The sequence below is a fragment of the Phaseolus vulgaris genome, chromosome 8 (assembly GCF_000499845.2).
Source record: "Phaseolus vulgaris cultivar G19833 chromosome 8, P. vulgaris v2.0, whole genome shotgun sequence".
NCBI classification, from domain to species: Eukaryota; Viridiplantae; Streptophyta; class Magnoliopsida; order Fabales; family Fabaceae; genus Phaseolus; species Phaseolus vulgaris.
The window spans coordinates 23,576,836-23,587,460 of record NC_023752.2 but is presented as its reverse complement, the minus strand read 5'-3'; the positions used below and the strand labels follow the sequence as shown (position 1 = coordinate 23,587,460).

The 10,625-nt window shown below is 45.6% G+C and overlaps 1 protein-coding gene across 1 annotated transcript; it reads left to right on the top strand.

Annotated features, from left to right (window-relative positions):
• The first annotated feature begins 5,649 nt into the window (after positions 1-5,649).
• Positions 5,650-6,654, top strand: LOC137824783 (uncharacterized mitochondrial protein AtMg00810-like). The gene has a single exon (XM_068630463.1). It carries the CDS (start codon positions 5,650-5,652, stop codon positions 6,652-6,654), a length of 1,005 nt encoding a protein of 334 aa, XP_068486564.1.
• The last annotated feature ends 3,971 nt before the right edge of the window (positions 6,655-10,625 follow it).

Genomic DNA, 10,625 nt, shown 5'->3' with positions numbered 1-10,625 from the left:
CCTTCACACATAAAAGAGAAATTCTTCATGAAGGAGAACTCATGGGTCAAAATAGAGTTGATAAAACTCTAGAGCTTTTAAAAGGAAAATTATTGTCACCCATGAGAAAAGATGTTCAAAGACATTACCCTAGATACATTCCGTGTTTTAAAAATACATCTAAGGCGATGTCTCATGAACTCTATACTCCTTCACCTTTTGCAAATGATCCTTGGGAAGATATAAATTTCATATTAAAACTCCCTAGGACAACAAAAGGTTGTGATTCAATCTTCATGGTTATGGATAAACTCTTCTCTAGAGAAGTGATACATCTTCATGGTTTATCTTCAAGCATAGTGTTGAATAGAGTTCCAAATTACGCAAACCATGATTTGAGGATTTCCTTTGGAAAACTTGCAACTAAATTGCACACTTTAAATTCTTATCATCCTCAAACGCATGGTCAAAATATATTTGAAAATCTAGCTCTTTCTACTATGCCTAGAATAATCATGAAGTGCACACACAACTCTAGAGGTGAGCAAACATACCATAAAGTAGTTCACAAAACTACTTATATTTCTACTTTTAAAGTTATGTGTGGGTTCAATCATCTTTCTCCTTTTAAGTTGTTACCATCTTCTATAGGATTTATGCCTAAAGAGAAAGTAACCACAAATGAACATTTTAAAATACATAAGATGATTAGAGACCACACACAACCATTAAAAGAGAAACTTTGTCCAAGGTTGCCAAAACCAAAAGAAAAACAAAAATGGCAACCTAGTAAAATTAATTTGCAAACTAACACCTATGCCTTATTTGATTATTTCTATAGGTGGACGTTTGATCTAGGAGGACAAGCTTTGGCGAAGCAAAAGGTTGCTATCCGAGATCAAGTCTGTAGATCTGAGGATAGATCTTCTCAAGAAGGAGGAGATGATGGACACCATCCAGCCACATCCATTCCCCTAGCCATGAAGAAGAAGAAGCAATGGATTTGAGGACAAATCCTTTTCAAGAGGGAGGGGATGATGGAAGAGGCCCAAGCACAAGCCCACATGCAAGCCCACCAAAGGGTAGATTTGGGCCAACCATAGAGCTATGGCCAAGAGGATCCAAGAAGACGTTCTTTTACATGTTCAAATGCCATAAACTCTAGTGTAGAGTAGACTTTAATTTCTTGTCAAAATTAGCATAGGAACTTTATTTGTAATTTTCTTAGAATTAATTTTGGCACCTAAAACCCCAACCTAGGTAAACTTAGAGTTTCTAAAAAAACCTCTAAATTTACCAAGGCCGGTCTAGAAAGCCCATAGAGGGGGTGAGCATAAAAACTAGACACACCCCTCCCCATGTGCTCATTTGTGCACCCATGTGCCATGTGCACCCATGTGCTTCACATTTACATTTCATTTGGCTAGCATTAGGGTTGCATTATGGTCCTCCTTAGCCTATAAAAGGAGGAGCCTACACCTTGTATTTCAAAGTTTATTGTGAGTAAAGTTATGCTGCCATTTTTGTGCACAAGCTTTACTTCTCCTAGAAATCTAGGCTCTAAACTTCAATCCTTTCACCTTCTCCCTTGAGCTGGCCGAACCACTCAAACACCATACTCATCATGCACCTACAAGACCAACACAACTCCTAGGAGGGTCTTGATCATCTCACCCATTGCTTCCGCACCTTATTTTCTACTTTGATTCAAGAAGAACACATGAAAATGCCATCAGCAGGTCTGCCTAACAAGATGTTGTAGGCTGAGTTGGCATTAACCACCAAGTAACGGATGCTCTCGGTGCACGACGCTGCTCCATCTGTGAATGTCGTCCTCAGTTCCAGGTAATCGCGTACCTCCACTAGGTTATCTGCAAACCCATATAAGCATCCAGTGTAGGGTCTCAGCAAATCGGGGGATAACTGTAGCTTGTTGAAGGTCGACCAAAACATGACGTCTGCAGAGTTGCCCTGGTCGACGAGAACCCTATGTACCTTTCTTCCCGTTGTGACTATTGAAATGACCACAGGGTCATTATCGTGTGGGACGACATCACGCAGGTCAGCCCTTGTGAAAACGAGGTCTGACTCCCACGGGTCATCAGGAAACTCCTTAGCAACTGAACTCACTGACCTCACATATTTCTTACGTTGAGAGGCAGTGGGTCCTCTTCCGGAAAAGCCGCCAGAAATGGTGTGTACTTCTCCGTGAGTCGGCATCTCGTGCGCTTGAACTTCCTCTGGTGTCGCCATGGCTGTTTTGGTTCCTTCTTTATGTGGAGGCTTCGTGGACCCTAGCAGGTTGTGTGCGTGTGGGTGCAGCAGTCGTGCACTTCTTGTATGCCTCACCCTCAGAGGAAATTTGTTCTATCGCCCGACGCCTTATTTCAGCAAAATTCTTTGGGCGGCTGCGATTGAGTGACTTGCTAAAAGACCCAGGAGACACCCCTTTCCTGAATGCGTACACGATCATGGGCTCCTCTGTGGTACCCACCTTCACCACCTGCGCCCCAAAATGCCTTATGTATTCTTTCAGGGTCTCTCATTGAAATTGCATCACGTCAAACAAGTCGTATGAAACTGGGGGTGGGGCCCTGTTGGCTAGATACTGCTCTCTGAATAGCCGCGAAAGTTGTGCGAAAGACGTGATATGACCCTCTGGGAGGCTGATGAACCAATCCATGGCCATCCTAGTCAAAGTGCTCATGAAGAGCTTGCACCTTACGGCATCAGAACCGCCTACCAGCATCATCTCCATCCCTGTGAAGGTTACTTTGGGCCCTATGAATGTGTTGGGGAATGCTGTCTCTAGAATCGCCTGAGAGAACGGCGTTGAGAATTCTCTTGGTGGGGTGGCAGTCTCAGGCTCGTCTACGTCACGCCACCCGCGGCGTAGTTCCTCGTTGGTACGGTGGAGCTCATCGTTTCTCACCTGAGACGCCGCGAGGTCCGCTTGCATGCGCACTTGCTCTGCTTTCGATGCCGCCATTGCTTATTGCAATCCCTGCGTCATACGCATGAGTTGCTGCATGGTCATCTCTTCGCTCTCAGCGCGTCGAGCCTTGTCTCGTGGATCTTATCATCTAGAACCGCTCCTAGTTGTCGTGCACCTCCAAAGGGTAGAGGAACTTGAACTTCGAACCAACGCGATCGTACAGCAACTCAATCAAAGCAATTGGTAAAAACAGCACCAATTTTTCTTTGAAAAAATCGCGAGGAAACTAGGTTGGGAACTGCAACTGGAACTGGAAAACTATGTGATGGGGCTGACGATTTATATCGTGCCCCACGGTGGGCGCCAAATGCTCCCGCCGGTTGACCAGGGTCGTCTTTATGCGTGGCTCGTCCTCACGAGCTAGGGCACCTTCGTTCTTCTCCGTCTGTGAATACCTGAAAAGAAGTGAACATAGGGGCGCCCTTGCAGCCGTTTGCACTCCGACGATCAAGTCAACTAGCGAAAATCATGAAAGGAGACACACTTTCGTATTGAACACCGTGACTCGATGCTCTGAAGGTGGTCGTAGATACTGAATAACTAGTACTGTGTTGCCCTGATTGTCTGTGCGTACAGTGGGTGCGCAGCGAAACAACTAGGGTTTACGTGTGTGTGAAACTGCGAGAATTAGGTCAAAACTCGGATCCCTTTCAAACGTCCCAAGGCCCCTTTTTATACACCTCTTGCATTTAAAGCGCGTTAAAGCGCATTGAAAGCGTATAAAAAATATCCCTTGAAACATTCGAATCTTAACTGAATTAACGCGTACCTTAGCGAACTTTTAGGAAAGCCTTCGTGGAGGGCCTTACAGCGTCGTAACCCAACTTAGGTATAATCCATCGTGTAAGTCCCCCCTTCTTGGAGTTCATTTGCGCAAGGGGTTGATTTTCTGGGCGCCAACTCATGCGCCCCAGCCTCTAATCCGTTGCCCTGGGAGCGTATCTACCTTTCTCTCGTACCATGCACGTGGTTCTCCCCTGGGTGTGGTCCTCTCATGGGTCGTATCTATCCCAGGGTCTCTCAGCGGTGGCGTGGTGCTTCGTGAGTCAGGTTACCCCCTACTAGTACGAGAACTATGGCCTTGAAGCCATCTTTCTCTTCTCTTTATTACTGTCCTGAGGTACTGAGGCCTATCGCGGTGTCGTCCCCTCCACAATCTTTCCTACCCATGGGTATCAGGGGTACACCGCCGATGCCTTAACTTGGCGACGCCTCCTCCTGGCGGCGCCCTAACCTGGCGACGCCTCATCTTGGCGACGCCTACGCCTGGCGATGCCTCATCCTGGCGACGCCTACACCTGGCGACGCCTACACCTTGGCGATGCCCTACCTTGGCGACGCCTCAAACTGGCGACGCATCAAGCGGTCAACCTGTTGACTTTCTTCCTTGGAAAGGACCCTTCCATACGTTGACTTTGACTTTGACTTGACTTTGGTCAACGCCTGGGGACGGGACGGTACAGATATTGTGGTAGGTTTACCCAAACTCAAGTTTGAAAAAGACCACATATGTGAAGCATGTCAAAGGGAAAGAAAATTAAACACTCTTTCAAACTGAAAACATTGTTTGAACTTCAAAACCTCTTGAATTGCTGCACATGGATTTGTTTGGTCCTTCAATAACCATGAGTCTTGGTGGGAACTACGATGAACTTGTTATTGTTGATGATTTCTATAAGTTCACTTGGACATTGTTTTTGGAATCCAAGAGTGATGCATTTTTTGCATACAAAAAGCTTGCCAAGAGATTACAAAACATGTGTTGCAGTAACATTTGTGCCATTCGTAGTGATCATGGTGGGGAATTTCAAAATGAAAAATTAAATGGTTTTTATGAAAAACTTGGTATTTTCCATAACCTTTATGCTCCTAGAACTCCCCAACATAGTGGGGTTGTGGAAAGGAAGAACAGGTCTTTTGAGGAACTTGGTAATACCATTTTGAGTGAGTTTTCTTTGCCAGAATATTTTTTGGTTGATGTTGTTAGCACAACTTGTTATGTGATGAACAGGTTCCTCATTAGACCAATTTTGAAGAAAACCCCTTATGAATTGTTTAATGGAAGAAAACACAACATTGGTCATCTAAAAGTGTTTGGCTACAAGTGTTATATTTTAAATAATGGAAAGGACAATGTTGGCAAGTTTGATGAGAAAGTGGATAATGGTATATTTCTTGGTTATTCCTTAACTAGCCATGCTTATAGAGTGTATAATAAAAGGCTTATGATTGTGGAAGAGTTTATTCATGTTGTATTTGATGAGACTAACCATGTAGAATAGGAACCTATGAAGAATTATGCAGAAGAAAATGATCAGAACACCATTCTGTAGAAACTGAATTCCTGTCCAGAAAAACAACCGGTTGATTTTGCGAAACAATTGGTTAATTCTACGAAACAACCTGTTGAAATTCTGCAACAGGATGAACTTCCAAAACAATGGAGGATTCTTAGAGATCTTTATGTGGACAACATCATTGGATAGATTGATAAAGAAGTGTCTACTCGAAACTCTATCTCAAATTACTGCAAACACATGACTTTTGTATCTCAAATTGAACCTAAATCTATTGGTGATGCACTTAAAGATGAAAATTGGGTTGTTGCCATGCATGATGAGCTGAGTCAATTCACTAGAAATGATGTGTGATTTCTTATTCCTAAAACTGATTGCATGAATTTCATTGGAACCAAGTGGGTGTTTAGAAATAAATTGGATGAATCTGGTGTGATAACAAGAACCAAAGTTAGGTTGGTTGCTAAAGGATACAATCAAGAAGAAGGTAATGACTATGATGAAACCTTTGCACCTGTGATGGGAGAGTTATCCTTCTTCTTAGGGTTGCAGGTCAAGCAATCAAAGGATGATATCTTCCTAAGCCAAACCAAGTACTGCAAGGAGATTCTCAATAAGTTTGAGATGGAAAACTACAAAGAGGCCTCCACAGCAATGTCTACAAGTTATTATATGGATGTTGATTTGGCTGGAACAATAGTGGATCAAACCAAATTTAGAGGTTTGATTGGTTCTTTGCTTTATCTCACTACTAGTAGGCCCGACATCATGTTTGTTGTTTGCCCATGTGCTAGATTTCAATCAAATTCAAAAGAATCTCACTTCAAGGCTGCCAAACAAATTTTGAAATATCTCAAGGGCACAATCAGTGTTGGTTTATGGTATCCCTCTCACTCTCTTATACATTTGTTTGGTTATTATGATTCTGATTTTGCAGACTGCAAGTTGGACAGAAAAAGCACAAGTGGCACTTGTCATCTTATTGGTTTAAGCCTCACATCTTGGCATAGCAAGAAGCAATCTTGCGTGACCCTCTCAACTGCAAAAGCTGAGTATATAGCTACTGGCAGCTGCTGTGATCAAATTCTTTGGATCAAACAACAACTAGAAGATTTTGGGTTGAAGGTCAACAATGTGCCTTTGCTTTGTGATAACACAAGTACTATCAATCTCACTAAAAATCAGATTCAGCATTCAAGAACTAAGCACATTGAGATTCGCCATCATTTTATAGGTGATCATGTGAGTAATGAGGATTGTGAAATTAAGTTTATTGGAACTGAAAAGCAACTTGCAGATATCTTCACTAAGCCACTGCCTAAGGAAAATTTCTTCTTCTTAAGAAATGAGTTGGGTATTCTTGATTCTCAAATTCTTTCTTAATTCTGTTTTTATCCTTTTTCCTATTCTATTTGTGACGACAAATAGGGGCAAAATTGGTGGTTTCTGTGTTGTTTTCTACTGCTACACTCTATGGTGCTTTATTCTTGTCCCGACCAGTCCTCGGTCATCAGTTCCAGAGACTCACCTCGGACATCGCACACCGTAAGGGGGGGCCCAGACACACCTGTCAGGAGATTGGTCAGTCTTCGAACATCAGTACCATAGACCCCGATGTTGGAGATCGACATCGCCAACAGAGGGAGAGATCGAACATCGGCGGTGTGAAGGTTATAGTGGGCCACATAAGGTGGACCCTAGAATTATACTAAGTTATCAGTTACAACATCAGATAAGGGAAAGGCCTAAGTCATGAGGGATCCATGCACGTGGTATGTATAGCACATACAGGCGTGGCACGAGAGAACAATCCTTGGAGGCGCTGAGGCCCATTAGGGTTAGGGTTTCCAAGGAAAGTTGCATGCATGGCATGTGAATACTTAAGGCACCCGCAGAAACAGATGACGCTAGAGATTAGGTGCACAAGTTGGTACCCAGGCGACCACTCTGTTAGTCGTTGCACTCCAGTTAAGGGAAGTTCTATTGCCAGATACGCTACGATTATGTAAATAGCGGCGAAAGGACGTTCCCTAAGGAACCCTAGACAAGGGTAACAACACAAAGGTAGACCCTAGTTTGAACCTATATAAAGGGTGCCAAGAACCCTAGCAAGGTACACTGTTTCTAAGACTGAAACTACTTTATACACTTGGTATTTCTTTGCCCTTATACTGACTTAAGTGTCGGAGTGCAAACGGCCATCAAGGCACCCCTTTTGTCTTTGCAGTTGAGAGATTCTTTGATCAAGAAAGTATGATTCTCAGGCGGGGATAGAGGGGTCGAAGGCTGCCGTTAGAGTCAACCGGCAGGAACATTTGGCGCCTACCGTGGGGCCATTAAAACAAGGTCCCACTCACAATCGTGTTCAGAGTTTTTACCAACGATATGAGGAGTACGAGGCAAGGATCTGTTGTAGCCACGGGTGTTGTGCACCCTGGAGGGGATAACGTCACCACGTAACAAATCTTGTAGACTATGAGTGCCCTCCAAGCAGAGGTGGCGGCATCTAGGGTTGAAATTTCCGCATCACGTGCGGACAACGAAGAACTTCGCAGGGATAATGAGGAACTGCGCAGAGATTTGTAACAAGTAGGGGAGCGCGCGGTGGATGAACGTGCCCCACCTATACCACTTAGGGCACGTCCCATGCCGTTCTCACAGGCGATCATGGATACAGCGTTGCCAACCACGTCTCTAGGCCCGAAGGTCACCTTCACAGGTGTAGAGGACCTAGAGGCCCATCTCACAGCGTTCCATACTCAAATGATGCTCACAGGAGGATCTGACGCTGTGTACTGCAAGCTGCTCATGAGCACGTTGGTAAGCGCGACGTTGGAGTGGTTCGTCAGCCTCCCTGATGGACACATCACTACCTTTGACCAATTCACGACGTTGTTCAGGGAACAATACCTTGTTAACAAGGCCCCCACCCGACTCTCTTATGATGTCTTTGACATTAAACAGTACCAGGGGGAGTCCATGAAGGACTACTTGAACAGGTTTGGGGTCCAGGTGATGCGGTTGAAACCCACAGATGAGGCCATGAAGGTGCACAACTTTGTCAAGGGAACGTTGCCAGGACCTTTCAGTGAATCCTTGCTAAGGTTCTACTCGAAGACACTCACCGAGATCATACGTCGAGCTTTGGCGCACATCGCTGCAGACGATCAAGTAATAGAGAAACGTGGTCTTGTCGGTTCTATTCGTCCTCCAGCAGTAGGATGACCTCAGCCCATGAGGGTACATGAGGCAACCACGGAGAAGAAGGGCGCGGGGAAACCCTACGAGCGGTCCCAGGCGGGGACGCGCACGCGAAGGGACCCGCCCCCGAAACATAAATTTCGTGTAGAGCTCAAGGAGATGATTGTTATTACAAACATAGCAGAAAGGCTGAAGGTGCCCGCGAAGACCGATAGGAAGATGGGGCCTAACAAGAACGCTTGGTGCAAGTTTCACCGAGCACATGGCCACTATATACGCAATTGCTTGGCCTTGGCACACCAACTGGATGAGCTAGTGAAGAGCGACTTCTTAAAGGATTACCTTCAAGAGCAGTAGAACGATCAAGCGTTGGTGACTGCAGGGGCAGATCAGGGGCACAATGACCCAGTAGTGATTTCGCTAGTCACGGCTAGAAGGAGGGTGCATCGTGTCCTCATTGACCAAGGAAGTTCAACCGACGTGATGTTCTGGTCGACCTTCAACAAGTTACAGTTGTCCCCAGACCAGCTGAGGCCCTATACCGTGTGCTTGTATGGTTTCGCTAGAGACCAGGTGGAGGTGTGTGGGCATATAGAGCTGAGGATGACCTTCACAAATGGCACAGCTTCACGCACTGCCAAGATCAGGTATCTTGTCGTTAACGCCCCATCAGCCTACAATATACTGTAAGGTAGACCTGCTTTGAACAGGATTGGGCGATTGCCTCTACGAGGCATATGAAGATGAAGCTGCCTTCCCTTGAGGGTACCGTGATCACCATCAAGTCTGACCAAAAAGACGCTAAAAAATGCTACAAGAATAGCCTCAAGACAAAAAGAGGAGTGTTCGCGGTTACTACCCAGACTCCAAGGGAAGAAGGGGTCACTCGTGCAGAGATCGCCCGGGAGAGACCACCTAAACCCGCCGAAGACGTGCTAGAGCGAGAGATCGGTGGGAAGATATTCAAGATTGGCAAGTACTTAGGCCAAGAATTGCAGGATCAGATTGTTGAGGTCATAGCGCGACACCTTGATGCATTCGCATGGTCTACGTCTGACATGTCTGGCATAGATCCTGACTTCTTGTGTCATCGTCTCACCATGGATCCCCAGGTCCGACCTGTTCGCTAGTGAAGACGAAAATTCAACAAGGAGAGGCGTCAGGTCATTCGCAAAGAGACAAAGAAGTTGTTGAAGGCTGACCACATTAGGGAGATTCAATACCCTGAATGGTTGGCCAATGTGGTACTAGTGAAGAAGGCTAACGGGAAGTGGAGGATGTGTGTCGACTTCACAGACCTCAACAAGGCCTGTCCGAAGGACTCCTACCCGCTGCCTAGTATTGACGCCTTGGTGGATAGTGCGTCTGGATGCAGATTACTCAGCTTCTTGGATGTCTTCTCTGGTTACAACCAGATCACGATGCACCCCAGGGACGAGTGCAAGATGGCATTTATGACAGAGCTGTCTTGTTATTGTTATAAGGTGATGCCCTTTGGACTGAAGAACGCAGGTGCCACCTACCAGAGGTTGATGGACAGAGTTTTAACACCCATGTTAGGGTGAAATGTCCAAGCATATGTAGATGACATGGTGGTCATCTCCTAGCAGAAGAAACAACACGTAGCAGACCTAGAAGAGTTGTTCTCCATAATAGCGAAGTACAGGCTGAAGCTGAACCCAAAGAAGTGTGTGTTCGGGGTCGAGGCAGGCAAGTTCTTGGGGTTCCTACTCACTGAACATGGGATAGAGGCGAACCCTGAGAAGTGCACTGCGATAATAGCAATGAGGAACCCGATCTCAGTGAAAGAGGTGCAGCAGCTAAGAGGACGTATGGTCGCTCTGTCCAGATTCGTATCGACAGGAGGAGACAAGGGGCATCCTTATTTCCAATACCTAAAGAGAAACAGCAGGTTCGTATGGACCCGGGATTGCGAAGAGGCGTTTGTAAAGCTGAAGGAGTACCTGGCCAGTCCAGCAATATTGTGCAAGCCAGAGCTAGGTACTCCGCTTCGCCTATACTTCGCAGTTACAAAGAAGACGATAAGTTCGGTCCTGCTGCAAGAACAAGACTAGGTGCAGAAGTTGATCTACTTCGTCAGCAAGGTGTTGCAAGGGCCAGAGTTGAGATACCAGACCCTAGAGAAACCAGCT

What these genes read in the sequence shown, in the direction of transcription:
- LOC137824783 (XM_068630463.1), top strand. Translation starts at nt 5,650, where the DNA reads ATGAATTTCATTGGAACCAAGTGGGTGTTTAGAAATAAATTGGATGAA.